This window comes from Salvelinus sp. IW2-2015, unplaced genomic scaffold (assembly GCF_002910315.2).
Source record: "Salvelinus sp. IW2-2015 unplaced genomic scaffold, ASM291031v2 Un_scaffold3354, whole genome shotgun sequence".
Lineage (NCBI taxonomy): Eukaryota > Metazoa > Chordata > Actinopteri > Salmoniformes > Salmonidae > Salvelinus > Salvelinus sp. IW2-2015.
Window position 1 is genome coordinate 134454 of NW_019944638.1, and position 19647 is coordinate 154100.

Here is a 19647-nt window from a genome sequence, read left to right on the forward strand (position 1 = left end):
CCAATTGACTCAAATTATTAAATTTGCTTATCAGAAGCTTCTAAAGCCATGACATCATTTTCTCGAATTTTTCAAGCTGTTTAAAGGCACAGTCAACTTAATGTATGTAAACTTCTGACCCACTGGAATTGTGATACAGTGAATATATGTGAAATAATCTGTCTGTAAACAATTGTTGGAAAAAAATACTTGTGTCATGCATAAAGTAGATGTCCTAACCGACTTGCCAAAACTATAGTTTATTAACAAGACATTTGTGGAGTGGTTGAAAAACGAGTTTTAATGACTCTAACCTAAGTGTATGGTAAACTTCGACTTCAACTGTACAGTGTATATATTTTTTTAATCAACAAGACACAACCTTAGTAAAATGTTTGACAGATAATAATCTATGACAAATCAACAGTTCCTTTTTAGGTTGTAAAATGGGACTTTCTAGAGGGCTTTTTTACTATATTATGTATTATTATTCAATGTTATTGTTAAAGGACCATAGTTGCCATATTATTTTGTTACTAAGTATTGTTTGTTTTAGTTCATTTTCATTTGGACACTCTTCAAAATGACATTGTGCATCTAAAGAGATTTTCATCTAAATAAATCAAATAAATATCATTACCTAATTATCCCTAGCAACAGGTGCTTTCCCATTGAGTGGCAACAGCTTCCTCGCCATGCACTTCATAGGGACAGTAAATCTATCGGAGGATCTTCCGACCACCTTAAAATACCCTAGTCTGGGGTATCGGATGGCCGATTTGGGGATCGGGTGACAGGGGGACCCTCGTAACCTTCATAAGCAACCCTGTCTCTTGTTGGGATGCTAATAGGCTAGTAGCTATGCTAATAGCTGACTGGTACAGTGTTGGATTGCGGCAGTCACATGATGTGACGGACCTTTTAGCTYAAGTTCAGCAGACTGGTATAGCTAGCGAAGGATTGCCAGACCTATTTGGAAACGCATACTTCACTGCCTGGGAACCCAAAGCCTACTAGTTGCCTCATGTTTTCAGTGGAGTATAGGATGGCTAACATTGWGCATAAACMATGTACAAATACTWGAACTGTATATAAATACATGTGCAAMTAAGCTGCCCTTACTTTCCATAGGTATGTGTCAGGRTAGTATCTGTGTCAGTACAGCATCCAGCACTAAGCAGGAACAAACTGGATCAAACTGGATTTCAACTGAGAGATGGYTAGAATGCTAGTGGAGTTGAACTGCATTTTGTTKAATCTTGAACTGTGAGAACTAGGCCACTGGAAGATACGTACRTAGGTTATCAGWRGAGAWTTCTCTGGGGTCAAATTGTAACCCCTYGGCTAGGATATCCCCTACTGGCCCCTCCTCTACTTCTCTGTCCCCTCTCTACTTCTGTTTTTCATCCTTCTATGCTAGTCTTTATCAGATCTCCCCTTATAAAACAACTACAATTACACATTTTCCATCCAATTGTTTCAGATGATTCATCTGCACTTCACTGTGCTACGTTTTCCTCATGTCAACTTAGATGGTCGGCATATAAGCCGGTTTTGAGCCATGAATAAGGGCTTCGCTTTACATGTCGGCCTCTCACCGGTTTGGAAAATACCAGTTTGCCGGTGGCACTGCTATGCAAACTCCACATGTGCATGTTTAACATTGAACCTGCCTGCATTTCTACAAACCGGTCCCAGATCTCATTGAGAGTAGACTACAGTGGGTTTCCTAGGATACTGCATAGAGGTATTGCATCATCAGAGATCAACTCGTTGTAACACTAGGAGACTGTGAAGAAATGTTTGCCCACTGTCTGTGCACGGTTTAGACATTGATCCTGTCTAGCAACCGGGATGGATGCTTCATCATTACAAAGGCTCCTATCAATTCATCCTCATGTCTCAAATCAGAAGCACAAGACAGCATAGTAAAGGCTTGTGAACCCCCCGCCCCCAGTTGGCTCTGGGATTCAAAAGAAGCTACCTTTCAGTTACTGGCCCAATGCTCTTAACTGCTAGGCTACTTGCCATATCACATAGGCACTCATAGGGTCTCTTCTAGATACAGGCTACATGCACATGCTGGTTGTTGTATGTAGTTGCCATGGTTCACTGACTTGTGACGTAACCCATTATCTTTCTTAGAAAGAAATCCATTGAAAGCGGGTTGGGATGTGTGTGGGTGTGTGTGGGTGTGTGTGAGGGGTTGGGTGAGGAATGTAACAGTGTGGTGTGAGTGTCAGACACTCTGGGGAGGTTATTGTTGGCCAACAGGGAGCCTCATCCATCAGTAAGATCGAGCAAGTCTGCTTGGATTTAAGGTGGGAAAACCCTAGTAGCTGGCACGTACCTGTTCTGTCCTCYCCCACTCTAACCTATAGAATACTCCTACAATGGTCCCCATCTGCAGAAAAAGAGAGAGAGGATATCAATTCTGATTCAAACAGGTGTCATTGGCTCCTGAGCAGRCAAAAGGAGAAGAGGGTCAGAGACTTGGCTCAAATGTTATTGYCTGCTGAACCGGCCTATAGGTTAGGAGGGGGGTTCGMAAATGTATAGGAAGAGATGAGACTGCAATGGCACTAGTCAAGAAGATGCTAGTTGCCATGGTATCTGCCATGTTTGACTTCCAAGTCTGTCATTGACCCTTCGCTCTCTTGCGGCCCATCTGTAGATGTGATGGCCATTTTCTGCTATTATAAGTAGGCTATCAGCTGGTGTTCTGGTGTTGACTAATGACTATTTACACTGAACACAAATATAAACGCAACATGGAAAGTGTTGGTCCCATGTTTCATGAGCTGAAATAAAATATCATTGAAATTTGTGGTGAGCGGTTTGCTGATGTCAACACTGTGYACAGAGTGCCCCATGGTGGCGGTGGGGTTATAGTATGGGCAGTCATAAGCTACGGACAACAAACACAATTGCATTTTATCGATGGGAATTTGAATGCACAGAGATACGGTGACGAGAACCTGAGGCCCATTGTCATGCCATTCATCTGCCACCATCACCTCATGTTTCAGCATGATAATGCACAGACCCCTGTATCAAGGATCTGTACACAATCCATGAAAGCTGAATTGCATACACGCAAGACATGTCACTCATTGAGCATGTTTGGGATGCTCTGGATCGATGGGTATGACGGTGTGTTCCAATTCCCGCCAATATCCAACAACTTTGCACAGCCATTTAAGAGGAGTGGGACTACATTCCACAGGCCACAATCAACAGCCTGATCAACTCTATCTGAAGGAGATGTGTCGCGCTGCATGAGGCAAATGGTGGTCACACCAGATACTGACTGGTTTTCTGATCCGCACCCCTACCTTTTTTTAAAGTTATCTGTGACCAACATAGATTAGGGCCTAATTTATTTCAATTAACTGATTCCCTTAAATGAACTGTAACTCAGTAAAATCMTTGAAATTGTTGCATGTTGCGTTTTATATTTTTGTTCAGTGTAGTTTAGTAAGAGGAAGTTGCCATGTTCCTGCTGCCATGGTGATTTAACCCCGTTGACATGGTTTATGGCCATAATGTCAACGTGAAGAGCTGACACTGGTCAACCACAGTACAACTACAGGTCACGGTCATTGGTACCTCTAAACATAATGAATCTGGATGATCATATGATCATATCACTGTGCTGTCGCCCAGCTGTTCCCTTTCATTACACTTAATTATGCTAGAAATGCATTGAAAACTGGTTGAAGGAAAGCTGCCTACCAACCATATTGCTCATTCACAATGGGCTACTTTTCTCTCCACAGTTCCAGCATGTTCCCCCATTGCCCCTTTGGCAAAAATGTCATCATCTCTGAAGCGTGATGTGTTTATGGTAGCCTTCCCTTAACACCTTGGTCTATGGTGGAATGCACCGTCTGTAACTTGAGTTATGAGAGTGTACACCAATAGGGGRTCAAGTAGGTAACCGGCCCAAGCTTTTTAGGTTTGGTACACTGTAGGTTCTATTCTCCAGACATTCTAAGAATGGACCATGAAGCAGGCTATGGTTTATCGTCCTTATTAAAGCAGTGTGGAAGAGGCCTMGCGGACGCAGAGGAGAAGGGGGAGGAGGGCTGGAACACTGACCTCCAATCAGGAGAACGTATACTCCAGTAAGATCCTCCTTTTGGACATGGAGTCACCTGGACTGGAKCCCAAACMGAATATTGCTCAGTTTCAACCAAAGTTTAGATTCCAGGCTAGTAGTCACATCCATATAATAATGCAAGGCTATGAACCTGAAATMAATTCTGTGAGCTTGAATATGACCAATGTGTCAAATGTGAAAATAGTAGTGTGTCAAACAAATTGTCCTTATACCGGTATAGGGTATTGAGAAACCATTATTTAAACAACCTGGTCAATAGGMCACTATGGTAAAAATGTGTTGAGTTGAATTAAATAAAGATTATTATTTGTCTACAAAATGGTGGAGGGTTGCCAGCCTGGCCAAGTTGTTTGGTAGTTTTCCATCACCTCTGAGAGGATTAAGTCTCCTCAACAAAGCCACTTGTTATTCCTTAAGTAAGGTAGTGGGTAAGCAGGATTTCCGTTTGCAACAATTCATGACAGCACACATTATTTTAATACGCTTGCCAGACTGTTTAACACGGCCTAAGTATAGGGAAACATTTCTCGGCTGGCTTCCACTAGCAATACGTAAAAATTGTGAAATGCTGTTGTGAGGTGCGCTTGGTACCTTGATCCGGAAGGGGGATTTCATAGACTATGTACGTAGGTTGTATTAGAGGAGGTAAGGGAAGAAACGCATACACGCAACAACAAAATCTCACATACACACTCATTCAGAATTCTTCAAGATAGAGGCCAGGTCATGTGATATGGTAAGCTTTTGAAGTTGAATGAACTTCGGCCCATTTCGGTTCCTGACAAACTGAAACCTAAATCCTCTGTTTTGAACTTGGTACGGTGTTAGGCCTTTACACCCCGGGCAGCTAAACCAGTGGTATGTTTTCCCCTCTCAGCCCTAGACAGTGACATACTCACACCCTCCTTACCGTTAGACTACTGGAGCTACTGCACGTACCCAAAAACACAGAGTCCAAATATTTTCTCCGTGGCCCATTTTACCACAATTCAGTCTTGTGTGTATTAGTGAGTCTAGTGTTTATTTCAAAAGTGTCTAACCGTATTTACAACCCATGYTTAGACAGTATTAGCTGTTGTTTGTTGGCGCAATTGCCAACTTCCATGTACTGTACCCCATGGTTATGAGAAAATGGTACTGGTGATTGAGGTTTGGCTTCCTGATGAAGGCTATGTAACCCTTTCCGTGGCAATATTTAGGCCTTTTTGCAGCAATTTTATACACTATGTTAATCACACACATGCTTCTGTAGGCTACATGATGTTTAGGGTAGTAAGGCCCTCGGCAGGTTAAAGTATTTTTCAGGATATGTACATGTTAAGCAATCTCCACATTAAGAYGTTCCCGTTCTTGTTGCATCATTTCTGTCATGTGTAACTATTGGCCCAGGCTCCGCCAGAGCTAAACCAGAGGAGGGCACACACGACCCTTCAACTGTCGCTTTAATAATTCCCAGAGACGAGCTTTAACAAAACGTACTGAACTGACTGGAGCATTAGGTGGCTATTGTTCCAGAGACAAAAGGARATTCTGTCCCRTAAATAAAACACTGAGGTGCAGAGAAAGGGAGAAAAAAAAGTGTGCCTTCATATGTAATATTGCATCACTCTCACRCCACAGTGGCTAACCTAACCGTTTTCTTTTGTTGTTTGTTTTTGCATTTCAGCTCTCAAGAGGAAGACAGCAGACCCATATCTCCTTTCTACATAAGGTAGATCCTGGTCTTGTTTTTGTCCTGAGAAAAGAGGTCGACAGCATGTTATTATGGAGATATGGGGTCATAGGGCCTATCCGCTGCATTTCATGCCATCTCAATGCATTAACATAGGAAACAATAGGCCCACCAGAAAGAGGAGGGGAGGGAGGGGACATGCTGTGCACATGCAAGCTGCCGTTGTTATGATGGTGGCAGTGTGAGCACGTGGTCTCTGGTTCAACAATACTTCCCGTAAAGCTGTAAAAACCAAACCATTTCCCTGATTTGTATAGTAGTGAGAAGAAAGGGATCTCCGTCAACCCTGAGGTTGAGACTGACACATTTATTTATTGTTATCATGCTGGTCATTCTGGATATTGACCTCTCCAATGGGCCTACATACTGTATGCCTGAAATTGTACCATTTAACATCTGAAATTAGATCAATTGTCATACAGTGCATCACATTGTTTCATACATCTGGATATTGATCCATCACTGTATTCACAAAGTATCTGAAGAAATAGGTACATAACTTCACAAATATATCATATAAATATATCATATAACAGAACATTTCATGTTACTACATCTATAGTGCAGAACCAGATTCCCAACATAGTTTGACAATCCACTCAATTGTCACACCAAAACATATACCCAAATATTCACCAAAACATATACCCATCACGAACTGCTTTGACACCCTGTCATACAGTGACATCAGACCAACATGGTTCTTAATGGAACCGGATTGTTCTGGTTTGACACTTTGCAATACAGTGAGATCAGACGAACAAGGTTCTTAGTGGAATTTCTGGTTGAACCGGATCATTCTGCTTTAACACCTGATCTATGAGTCACCCTCCAGGCAGGCACCCCCCATGACATTTTATGGCATCACTTCCTGTTTGGCTGATACTGTAAACTCTAGAGTCACGTCAACTTTACCGCCTTCACCAGGTACTTTGAGGCACATTGAATGCAACTGTACCTGCTGAACTCTATAGTAAGTTCATAAGCCTTGGCACAGACCCTCATTCGGCCTTTTCTCCTTTGAAATGTACCCTAAACAGGTTTCATCCTTCACATATACCTAGTTATGTGTTCAAGACCGTGATCAGTAGCATACATCTGATATTTTCACAATGATTTCGATCATCGATGGTGATGGCTCAGAGGCCATAATGTATATGATGATGAAGGATGCCAAACAGGGGTGGACTGGCCATCTGGCATTATGGGCATGCCAGATGGGCTGGTCCATTTTTAGCCCAGTGGGCCTGTCTGACCCAGTGGGCCTGTCTTTTTTTTTTTGCGCAAAATTATAATTGTCTGGCTAATAACGGGGCCCTCTAGGGACAAATGGGCTGGTGTGGGGCAGGGTTGGGCAGTATCCAGATTTTCATACTGTTTCTGTACCATACCGGGTACGCACAAAACAATTTAGGCAACAGGGATCTTGATCTAGGAGGGGATTGAATGGCTCTGCTGTAACCAAGAAGCTTGATCTTGACATCTAGCAAGTTAGCTAGCAAGTTAGCAAACCAAATGCATAGCTGGAGCCCTGAGCTGGATATAATTTATTTGACACATCTTAGGTTTCTTACAGTGATACTTAACTTACCATTATAAGCAGTGGTATAGCACAGCCAGTATTTCCAAATACTCCGGTATACGGTATAAACGGTATATCGCCCAAGCCTAGTGTAGGGGCCTCGAGGATAAAAATGGGCCGGTATGGGGGCCTCAAGGAGAAATATGGGCCGGTGTGTTAGAAATGCTAGGGACGATTTCTGGTCCCAGTCCACCCCTGATGCCAAAGACCTTGACACTACAGAGGAGAAACATTACCACAGTGACTGATGTTTACCACTACACTGCCTGTGCTAGCCTGCCTATGTGCTAGCCTGCCTATGTGCTAGCCTGCCTATGTGCTACCCTGCACAGTACTTCTCTCTCTTCCTCACGCAACCTTAAGTGAGTCATGCTTTCTAAGTAAGTCCAGCGTCTACTTGTTCTCCGTCACATACGGAGGGCACCACAGGATAGCTTAATCCTTTCCCAGTCAGAAATAGAGCTCACCTTTCAACCATGTTTCCTTTCTATGTTGATCAAATCCTGGCTAATAAGTGACTGTGGTGTAATACTGGATTAGTTGAACGGACGTTCATTTCCTTTTGAATCCCTGTATGTTGGGCACGCACACACTGAGTTGGATGTGTAGGTTCTCATTTAATGTTTGGTCTGTTTCAAGCCCCCTGTAGAGTGACTCTGGGAGTTTTTCCTCTACGTTTACTGCCTTCTAGAATTCCATAACACACATTTTTGTTCACTTCCCTTGATTTTGACACCCAGAATGTCTTCTAGGACTCACTGTTCCAACTTTTTTTATTTTGTGTGTGTGTGTGTGTGTGTGTGTGTGTGTGTGTGTGTGTGTGTGTGGGTGTGGGTGTGGGTGTGGGTGTGGGTCAATGTTTGAATGTGTGGCTCCATGGAGATGCCTGTTGCCTGGTAGCCCACCACTTGGACTGCTTAACATGGGTCACCCATTCCTTCTAGAACATCACATTCACTCTCTGACCCATAGACTATAAACATAACACTGCAAATAATCCTTTAAAGGTGCCCTATGCAGAATTCGCTCCGCCATTTCCTGGTTGCTAAAAATCTAATAGTTCGCTTAATTTCAGTTTATGTGACAAAACAAGCAAGTACAATCATTGTACCATCTAAACCACTGTGAAATATTTAAAAAATTTATTTGACCTTTATTGAACTAGGCAAGTCAGTTAAGAACATGTTCTTATTTTCAATGACAGCCTAGGAACAGTGGGTTAACTGCCTTGTTCAGGGGCAGAACAACAGATTTTTACCTTGTCAGCTCGGGGATTTGATCTTGCAACCTTTCGGTTACTAGTCCAACGTTCTAACCACTAGGCTACCTGCCGCCCCACTGTGAAATATATTTTCCATAACCAAAAATATTGTACTTTCAGCTGATGTACAAAACCAAAAGTAAAACATGCAAAAACTAAACTTAAGCACGGGAAGCATAGAAATAGCGCACATAGAACATCTACTGCTTCTTAGACTTGCTTTCAATGATAATTATATATTACAGCTTTTAATGGATGGTTAGCACTTCTAGCGCCTCTGACCCACTCCTATAACATTTTTAGCATAGTGTTCTCACTCACTCACTCACTTGTTAGCTAGAGTAAAAGTAACCTGGATTACAGACAGTTGGGTAACGTCCCAAATGGCACCCTACTCCCTATATAGTGCACTACTTTTGACAAGTGTACTATAAAGGGAATCGTCTAACCAGGTCATCTCCATAAATACACGATGGAGCGCTCTGCCATGGAAGTAGATCCCCAGTAGGACATTTGTTGTGGTGCTTTGGTCTGTCACCATGGCTACAGTATTGGAGCACAAATAGGTCTCCAATGATTGTAACCATGTTGATTATCTGACTCCAATTCCACCCTGTGGTTTGCTTTGAGTTATAATGATCCCTACCCCAGGCCTAGTTATAATGATAGCTACTATTTCTATTTCTTGTTGTTGTTGGCTTGCCAGCTGATGGAAAAATGGATGGAAAATCATTACTTATCTAACATGAAATAAGTGTTTGATGATATCATTAATGCTCTCAGTCCTGGATTTGGATCTCTCTCTTGTCTCTGTTTTAAGATGGAGGTTCTGGATCCTGAGTCACAGTCTCTTATTTTGTTYACCGTCAAGAGAACCGTYTGTGCTCCTCTTGCGGTAAGGGAAGGTCATGGCCAGGGGCCGACTGTTTGACAGTTCACGACCCACAGGGCATATTCATTGCACACCAAGCCTGCATCCGAGATGGAACCCTATTCCCMATATGGTGCACTACTTTTGACCAGAGCCCTATGYGTACTGGTCAAAAGTAGTGCACTAAATAGGGAATCGGTTTCCATTTGWGACGCAGCCCAAGCCTCACCTCATTCCAGACTTGTTACATGTACGTGTCTAGAGTGYGCGGAAGGTTCTAATAGCTGAACTCAGTGGTACATATAATCTCTTTCCAGACAGTGATGTCATATCCTGGAATGGATTGGTAGCCTACCGGTACTTACCCCCCTTTTGCCCGCTGCTGTGCCCGGACAGAGGCTACTTGGCATGGGGTTGGCATTCCCAGTCTCCTGGTTGTTACACTAGACTAGAGACTTCACWTTGGGAGYWTTAGGTTGCYTGTAAACAGGCTAARGACTGCTGCCCTTGTTGCAGGATAAATATGGCACTGTCCAAAAGACACAACAYGAGACAGAAWAMAATATAACTTTATWYTCCATCTTGCTAAGGAAGCGTTTGCATTATGAATAGGGTTAAATATTAAAAACCTGTCATAACGTGCTTATTACCATATGTTCGATAAATACTAAYTCCTAAAGATTCACCGCATCCCAAGGTAACTAGGCTATCCAAATGATGTCTCCCTCTAATGGTGACCTTGACTTTATTCAAGGTTCCTTCCCTTGCCTTAAACATATCCCATTTTCTCTTCTTGGCCCCGAAATTACTATTATTACTATAACTTCATATGTAACAGTGAGCTTGATTATACCAATATGACTGAACCTCAGCCAAAGTCATTTCTGTTATCATATCTCCTTTCTCCCGATGCATATTTTTCTGGCTGCACTAATCTAGAGGCTTCCGTTGACATCCATTGTCAAGTGTTACCTTAGAATATGTGGCTATTGCAGCAGTCGAGGTGTTAATGATTTTCACTTCTCTTTCTCTTTCTGTGGGGTTTGTGAATTACTCAAAATACACTGAACAAAAATATAAACGTAACGTGCAACCATTTCAAAGATTTTACTGGGTTACCGTTCATATAAGGAAATCAGTCAWTTGAAATAAATTCATTGGGCTCTAATCTATGGATTTCACATGACTGGGAATACAGATATGCATCTGTTGGTCACAGATGCCTTAAAAAAAAGGTAGGGGTGTGGATCAGAAAACCAGTCCGTATCTGGTGTGACCACCATTTGCCTCATGCAGCGCGACATCTCCTTCACATAGGGTTGATCCGGCTGTTGATTGTGGCCCGTGGAATGTTGTCCCACTCCTCTTCAATGGCTGTGCGAAGTGTGCGAATGACGGCCTAGTAACAGTAGGTTAACTGCCTTGTTCAGGGGCATAACGACAAGTTTTTACCTTGTCATCTCAGGGATTCGAAAAAGCAACCTTTCGGTTACTGGCCCAACACTCTAACCACTAACCACCTGCCGCGCCGATATTGGCGGGAATTGGAACACGCTGCCGTACACGTCGATCCAGAGCATCCCAAACATGCTCAATGGGTGACATGTCTGGTGAGTATGCAGTCCATGGAAGAACTGGGACATTTTCAACTTCCAGGAATTGTGTACAGATCCTTGCGACATGGGGCCATGCATTATCATGCTGAAACATGACGTCGTGACTGTGGATGAATGGCATGACATTTTTTTATTTTATTTATTTAACTTTTATTTAACTAGGCAAGTCAGTTAAGAAAAAATTCTTATTTACAATGATGGCCTACCAGAAGGAAAAAGTCCTCCTGCGGGGAAGGGATTTAAAATAAAAAATAAAATAAAAATATAGGACAAATGGCCTCAGGATTTRGTCACGGTATCTCTGTGCGTTCAAATTGCCATAGATGAAATGCAATTGTGTTAGTTGTCCGTAGCTTATGCCTGTCCATACCATAACCCCACCGCCACCATGGGGCACTCTGTTCACAACGTTGACATCAGCAAAACATGGCCCAGATGACYCCATACGCTGTCTGCCATCTGCCCCGTACTGTTGAAACTGGGATTCATTCGTGAAGAGCACACTTCTCCAGCGTGCCAGTGGCCATTGAAGGTGAGCATTTGCCCACTGAAGTCAGTTAAGATGCTGAACTGAAGTCAGGCCAAGACCCTGGTGAGGACGACGAACACTCACATGAGCTTCCCTGAGACGGTTTCTGATAGTTTGTGCAGAAATTCTTTGATTGTGCAAACCCACAGTTTCATCAGCTGTCCAGGTGGCTGATCTCAGACGATCCCGCATGTGAAGAAGCCAGATGTGGAGGTCCTGGGCTGGCATGGTTACACGTAGTCTGCGTTTGAGGCCGGTTGGACGTATTGCCAAATTCTCTAAAACGCRAAAACAACGTTGGACGCGGCTTATGGTAGAGAAATTAACATTCAGTTCTCTGGCAACAGCTCTGCTGGACATTCCTGCAGTCAGCATGCCAATTGCACACTCCCTCAAAACTTTAAACATCTGCAGCATTGTGTTGTGTGACAAAACTGCACATTTTAGAGTGGCCTTTTATTGTCCCCAGCACAAGGTGCACCTGTGTAATGATCATGCTATTTAATCAACTTCTTGGTATGCTACACCTGTCAGGTGGATGGATTATCTTGGCAAAGGAGAAGTGCRCACTAACAGGGATGTAAAGAAATTTGTGCACTAAATTTGAGAAATAAACTTTTTGTGCGTATGGGAGATTTCTGGGATCTTTTATTTCGGCTTGTGAAACATGGGACTAACACTTTGCGTTTATATTTTGGTTCATTATATTTTGGTGTCAAAATGACCCATAGTACCTCGTGACATATGAAGTTATTTTTGGTTGTACAAGCACTTTGTGACATCTGCTCATGTAAAAAGGGCTTTATAAATACATTTGATTGATTSATTCATTTTAACCTTTCAAAATATTARGGTGTCCAACATCTTGGTGACACATTATGGGCCATAACATCTTGGTGACACATTAAGACATGTTAGTTATTTTAACCCCTAGCATTTGGTGRCAGATGTATATTTGGCTTTTCAACACTGACAGTGTCATCCATTTTAGTCAATTATTTTCGGGACATTGCGYCATTTACCGTTAACCTAGTTTAAAATAAAACCTTTGGCTAGAACTGAACGAGAATAGAACATGCCAGACTACACATTTTGAAAAGTCATCAGAATTACCTCGCGWTAATSAGATAAGCGATAAYCTTGGTCTCAATTAATCTCTTTGCTTGATGTGACTGTTCATTGTTTTATGCTCTGTTTACACACTAACACCGTACACACACACTTTTCAACGATGTTCTATAATCACTTTATTAATCCCATATAATTACTCTTATCTCTCCTCCATCAGCTCTCTCATTTGTCCACCCTAACCTTGGCCACACACACACACACATACACACACACACACACACACACACACGCAAGCCATGCTATCACTGTCAACACTGATGCTGATGGATGAGCTGTAAGGAGAATAGTGTGTATTGTTGGGTGCTCAGTCCCCCCCCCCCCCACCACCCCACACACACACAAGCTGAAGGAAGGAAGTCATCTTTGTGTATTTCTGTGAATTCCTCTGGTCTTTCTTGGTAATGTTGGAGCTCAAATAGCTTCCTATTGAAATGGATGAGAGTGTATTCTAGATTTGTATGAATAAGATGTAATATTCATATTTAGTAAGATACTTGATCTACAGTATGGTGCCAAAAGCCATTATGAACACCTATATTCATGTTTTTGTTGAACTGAAAACTCACCTTGTACGCCTGGCCTCAATAGCTGTGCTGACACTGCATGCTATCTCTTAAGGGAAGGCGGTAGTAGGCCATATCACTATCACCTGGTCTAGCAGACGCACTCACAAACACACACAAACACATCACCACATACAGACACACAAGACACATGTCAGACGAGAGAGGAGCTGGCGAACTGCTGTCACTCACTGTATGTAAGGCCTGCCATGTCCTCTTCATTAGTGTGTGTGCGTGCGTCGCGTGTGCGCGTGTGTTTGTGGGCACGTGCGTGTGTAACAATAGACTAATATTAAGGGGAGACGTGCGATCACAGTTGACCGGTCACCATGGCAGCCAGCCACTTTGCTCCAGAGGCCTCCTTAGGAGCTGAATACGGCTGACGTTTTGACACGCGCACACACACCACATGTACATACTGTACATAACACACACACCCTGACTGCCTGTGGTCAGCTACGAGCCTTGGGCTGTGAGGGCTGCCTGTTCAGACACCTGTCTCTCGCTGTCTTAAAACTGCTCTCTTTCTTCTCATCTCTCTTCTTTCCCTCTCTCTCTCGTTCTCTCTCTATCTTCCCTTCTCTCTCGTTCGCTCTTTTCTTTCTCTTCTCTTTCTCTCTTTCTCTTCTTCTCTCTTCTCTCTCTCTTTTTCTTTCTCCTCTCTCACAGCAACCACCTCTCATCTGTCCACGTGTAGCTCTGACCTGACTAAGTGAGTACACTGCCATTCTATTATTTATATACTCACTACGATGAACAGTTCCAGGAGGACATAGTGGTGACCATGCAGCATAGTTATATTATTAATCACTACGATGAACAGTTCCAGGAGGACATAGTGGTGACCATGCCGCATAGTTATATTATATACTCACTACGATGAAACCGTTCCAGAGAGGACATAGTGGTGACCATGCAGCATAGTTATATTATATACTCACTACGATGAACAGTTCCAGGAGGACATAGTGGTGACCATGCAGCATAGTTATTTCAGTCGTTTCAATGACAGCTGCGGAAGAAGCTTTGTCTGGTGCATATCGTATTTCTCAATAACATCCTCTCTCCCTCTATTTCTCTCTCTCGTTCTCTCTCTTTTTCCCTCTCCCTCTGCTCTCTCTCTCTCCATCTCTCTCTAGTGTTCTGGAGAGGACCATCAGGTCGGCAGTGGAGCAGCATCTCTTCGATGTGCACATGTGCGGAGGAGGTCAAAGTACGWCGGAGGATTCCGAGTCGACCGGGTGCTCCTCGTCGCCCGAGGTAACCCCGACGGCACGGCAGAGACGTCGGCACCAGAGGGAGCAGGAAGAGGCTCAGAGACACCGGGACAGGAGCATGTATGGACCATAGAATGAATCCTTACATAGGACATTTGTCTCACCCTATTGGTGTAGGATCTGCCTTTACTGTTGTTGATTGGTATATTTGGTCAATGGCATCCTTTGTGAGTATCATTGCGAACAGAGTGACATTCTCAGAGTTCTAGGCATCCACAATGGCAGTTTCCACCATTGGATTTACCAATATCAGTGGACTGGGAGACTTATTATGATCCAATGTCAATTCTAGTAATTCAAACTCTATGCTTCCAATGGCCTCACCTCTAGTGGTCATGTCCATTGGGGTTATAATGGAGTCTGGGCTCCTAGTGCTACCAAGCTAATCTTTGTTGATAGAGACCTGATGGAGTCTGGAGAAGCAGTGAAAACATGGATTAGCGGGCTACATTAGTGCAGCCACCCACCATACAACGTCAATAAGACAAGTCCACTGTACTCTGTAAATAGAATTAGCGCAAATTCTAAACATGGCGTTAGCCTGGGTACAAGGTATAAGTACGATGACCTTGTCATTTGTAACCCAGGCTGCTTTGTTACAGAGAGAGAAAGAGAGAGAGTCTGTTTGATTCCCCCTCTTCTTTCCTTTATCTCCATTTGAAAACAGATCCTGGTCTCTGAGGGAAGGAGACATCAACAAGGAGAACATCCCAGCGACCGGCAGCATTAGCGGAACTAGCAGCTGTGGCGTTAGCGTGGGTGAGGAAGGAGTAAGGAGTGACTACCAGACTAGCCAGGGAGGGCTCCATCACGAGGGCCCCAGACCCAGGAAGCCTAAACACTGCCACCAGAGCCCCACGCTTGGCCAGCTTAGTGACAACCAGGACCCCCACGCGGTAAGTCACTCTCTCTCCTCCTCTCTTTCTTTCTCTGTGTCTCTCTCGCTCCTTCTCATTGCAGATGTGTGTCTATTGTTGCCATGTCATGCTCATTTATACTGCAGGTCCCTTGTTGAATTCAGGTGGAGGTCAAACATTCAAAACAGCACATCTAAGACAATTACTTGTTTACTTATTTTGCGGGGTGCACTCTCATCATTTATTTTCATAGTGGCATGTTTTATACTCCCAAAGAACAACCTGACCCTCCAAGTTCCCTAGCCTGGCCTGGTTCTCATAATCCTCCCTCACAAGGTCTATGCCGCTGTGGTGTTTTTCACTTTGCTGGTGTGACGTCTGGCTTACCACCAACCACCATCTACTCTTAATGGCTGCTATGAGTCACTCCTGAGTAATTGGMGATGTTTCACAAGAACTGCTAAATCGGGGACAGCAGAGAGATGGAYGTAGATGGAGAACATTGGTATAAACATCAGCATAGCCACCAATGGCTGGATTCCTAATCAATCTTACATAGGCTACAGAGGCACGTGATAGGCCAGGCAGCGGGCTCTAGCGCTCCGCTAAATGCTAAACCTCCCTCCCTGGAACACTCTAAATTGCAGGGCAGCGSGTTAACAAGGTTCACTGAGGTTCAATTAGCATTTGCTTTTGAGGAAGAGGAAGGAACACATGTACTGTGTTGTTGTGTAGCAGGGGCTTGTTGTCGTTCAGGGTTCGACCGTCATGTTCAGAACAGAGTTAAGGTAATAACCGCTTACCTCAGTGACGTTGTCTATGTGTGCAAAATAAATGCATAGCAAATTAAGAAAACATACCATTTGAGGTGTTGCAATTATGATATTGGACTCTTGGAAGGCTGAATTTGATATTAAAATGTAGGCCCTCACTGCATATTTTAGTATGTTTCCCATTTATTTGTCTCATTATGCTGGAGGGTATGTGGTATTGCCTACTTTAAGTCATTACATCATTGTCTCAGAAATATGCTTCCAAACTGCTGGCGAACTYAACCAGGTTCCACAGTATTTTAATATTGCTAATTGAGATGCAGCCTTGGTATGTATCAAATGCAGCAGAAAATCCTTTGTCAGCAAACAGTTGCCTGCCAACAGCTTAAAGGGTAGTAAGTCATTACCAATGATACGGCCCTTAATATAGAGACCGTATCTTAGTTGAAAGTCACTAAGACTTTGGGCGGTGCTGGAATAGGCTCAGGCCCCAGTAATATGGGCTACAGGGCCGATCTGCTGTCTTCACTGCATTAACTCTTAAGTAGTCGTGGCACTTCCTCACCTGTGAATATAAGTTGATCGATTATTTACGTCGACAGACACACTTGTCTCATCAATATCCCAGGCTAATGTATAGCCTAGCTCGGCTGAAGCGTGTGTGTTATCCCAGGGACGAAAATAGATTCCACGGCTTCAGGTTAAGAAAAACACTTAGAGGGACAGACAGGGTATAGCTAAACCTTTAGGTGCTTTTCCATGCCATCTCAACCAATCCGTGTATTTATTTTTACATCAGCAGATGTCACAAAGTGCTTATACAGAAAGCCAGCCTAAAGACCCAAAGATTGAGCAATGCAGATGTAGAAGCACGGTGGCTAGGAAAAACTCCCTAGAAAGGCAGGAACCTAGGAAGAAACCTAGAGAGGAACCAGGCTCTGAGGGGTGGCCAGTCCTCTTCTGTTTGTGCCGGGTGAAGATTACACACCTGTGTTATGTAAGAGATGGGAAGACACCTGAAATCCTGGCATACATACTGTAGTGGCGATGTCTTAATCTTGGCTGGCAGGACAGTGGTGTTAGGAGTGACTGACCGAGGGGGTTGGCTGATGTAACAGGAGGGTAGTTACTGTAACAGGCCTGGGCTCAAATAGTATTTGTTTTCTCTCGAATACCGCGTGCCGGTTGGGGTTTGCACTTTTGGGACGATTCTATTACTTATGTTGCTCCAAGCAATCTCAATCAAGTGCACCGAAACTACATTAACGAAAACAAATAACATTAGAACCCACGTCTGGAAGCCTATGGGGAGTCATTAAGGCCCTGTAAAGCCTCCCAGAGGGTTAGTCCCGGGGGTGTCATAGTGTACAGAACACCACAGCACCATAGAACAGTACACGCTGTACACTAAATCCCCTCGTTAGTTGGTGTGACCCCCGCCACCCCACCACCTGTTCTGGAACCTGTTTCTATAACCAACTGATGATTTGATTCGTTCAGCTTTTCTTCGCCGTGGTTGTTGCTGTGACAGTAGTTAAGAGAGGTCTCGCAGGTTGGAGAAATATGTTTTTAAATAGAGACTTTATGAATAATGTGAGACTTTATGAATAATACTTATTTTCCACCATAATTTGCAAATAAATTCATAAAAAATCCTACAATGTGATTTTCTGGATTTCTTTTCCTCATTTTGTCTGTCATAGTTGAAGTGTACCTATGATGAAAATTACAGGCCTCTCTCATCTTTTTAAGTGGGAGAACTTGCACAATTGGTGGCTGACTAAATACTTTTTTGCCCCACTGTAAATGTTTTGCTAGATTTGATATGTGTTTTATTTATCTAATGGCCAAGGCAAACAGAGTAACAAATCCTGTGTAATTGTGTAAACCGGGTCTCGGCACACTGTTTATGTCAAATGCTCTCGAAACATAATTTCCCTGAAATACATTGTTTTGCTCCAGACATAGATGTGTGATGGAAGCATGTCAGGATCAGCGTTGCACTCTGATGCACACCGTAACCTCCATTAGGGAGAGAGTAATGTCATGTATTCTATTTTATACAGCTAGAAGAATGCATATCAAGAGTATATGACAAAGCCGGGACAAACAACATGGAGTCATCAGACAACCGGTAAGCATTGTGACATTTCAACACCCTTTAAAATGCTTGTAACTACCACTGACCATTTTTCACCTGTTCATTTAGATAGCAAAGTTCTCCAACAGAAGAAGTAGCTAATACCGACCATTTTCACTACTTAATCTAGATACTAACGCAGTGTTTCCCAAACTCGGTCCTCGGGACCCCAAGAGATGCACATTTAGATTTGCCCTAACACTACACAGCTGGTTGAGATACTCAACTAACCATCAGCTGTGTATGCATCGGAGGTTAAAAATATGCGTCCAGTTGGACAATGCTTGACTTGGAGAGGTAGCCCGAAGGGAGACGAGTTTGACGAACCCTAGTACTCAAGGATCAGATACTGCAACAGCTTTATTTACACAAAGGACCTGATGATGGTAGTTAGCTAGAGCACTCAACCTACCCTACTGACAGAGCGTCGCTCTGAGGGCACTGTTCCATATGCTGTCACGCACCGTGTCTCTCTATCAGCCTACATTTTCTCTATACATACGTTTTTAATCCTGATAACTTGCATGCCGCACTATTTGCCTTACTGACGTATGGGTGAAAGTTAGCAGGGGCAGACAATAGAACAGATTGTGCGAGTGCACTTGCCTTTCCAACACTCACTACTCTCGGCCGCGTGATTGTACTCGAGGCTACTGGCACTCACGCTAGCGGGTGAGAAAGGACACCTTTCAGGTGCCTTGTGTCTTATCTATGCACGCCGGATGTGCCAAGGATAGCCCGTGTGATCCTCACGATGAGAAAGGTGACGTAACATGTCTATGTTTTCACCCCTCTCAGAAATGGCAGTCAAAGAAAAACCCAGTCCTCTAACTCCTTCTGGGTGAGTTGAGTGTCTCTCTCTCTGTGTTCTCTCTCTTCTTCTGTCGTCCTCCTCCTCTCTCTTCCTCTTTCACTGAAATTCCCTGCATGTACATGCTAGATCTCCTAGGCTTGCTGTGTTCACACTGCTTGCGGCCAGAGTCTCTCAGTCGCCTAGGTGATTGATTGGGAGTGTAGGGTCTGAGGGAGAGGAGGGTCTGAGGGAAGAGAGGGTCTGAGGGAAGAGGAGGGGTCTGAGGGAAGGGAAGGGTCTGAGGAGGGAAGGTCTGAGGAGAGGTCTGAGGGAAGAGGAAGGGTCTGAGGGAGAGGAGGGTCTGAGGGAAGAGGAAGGGTCTGAGGGAAGGGAGGAGAGGAGGGTCTGAGGAAGGGAGAG

The 19647-nt window shown here is 43.7% G+C and overlaps 1 protein-coding gene across 1 annotated transcript in view; it reads left to right on the forward strand.

The window, feature by feature from the left end:
- The window catches only part of LOC139025829 (protein FAM13A-like), a gene marked incomplete at its 3' end in the record, with an annotated part of 30006 nt that extends 10731 nt beyond the window's left edge, over window positions 1-19275 (forward strand). The window contains exons 3-8 of the mRNA XM_070441037.1: window positions 5769-5813; window positions 14057-14099; window positions 14527-14724; window positions 15332-15560; window positions 18361-18428; window positions 19233-19275. Of these exons, the coding sequence (XP_070297138.1) occupies window positions 14582-14724; window positions 15332-15560; window positions 18361-18428; window positions 19233-19275 (483 nt within the window). The remainder of the gene's footprint in view (window positions 1-5768; window positions 5814-14056; window positions 14100-14526; window positions 14725-15331; window positions 15561-18360; window positions 18429-19232) is intronic.
- Window positions 19276-19647: the final 372 nt, after the last annotated feature.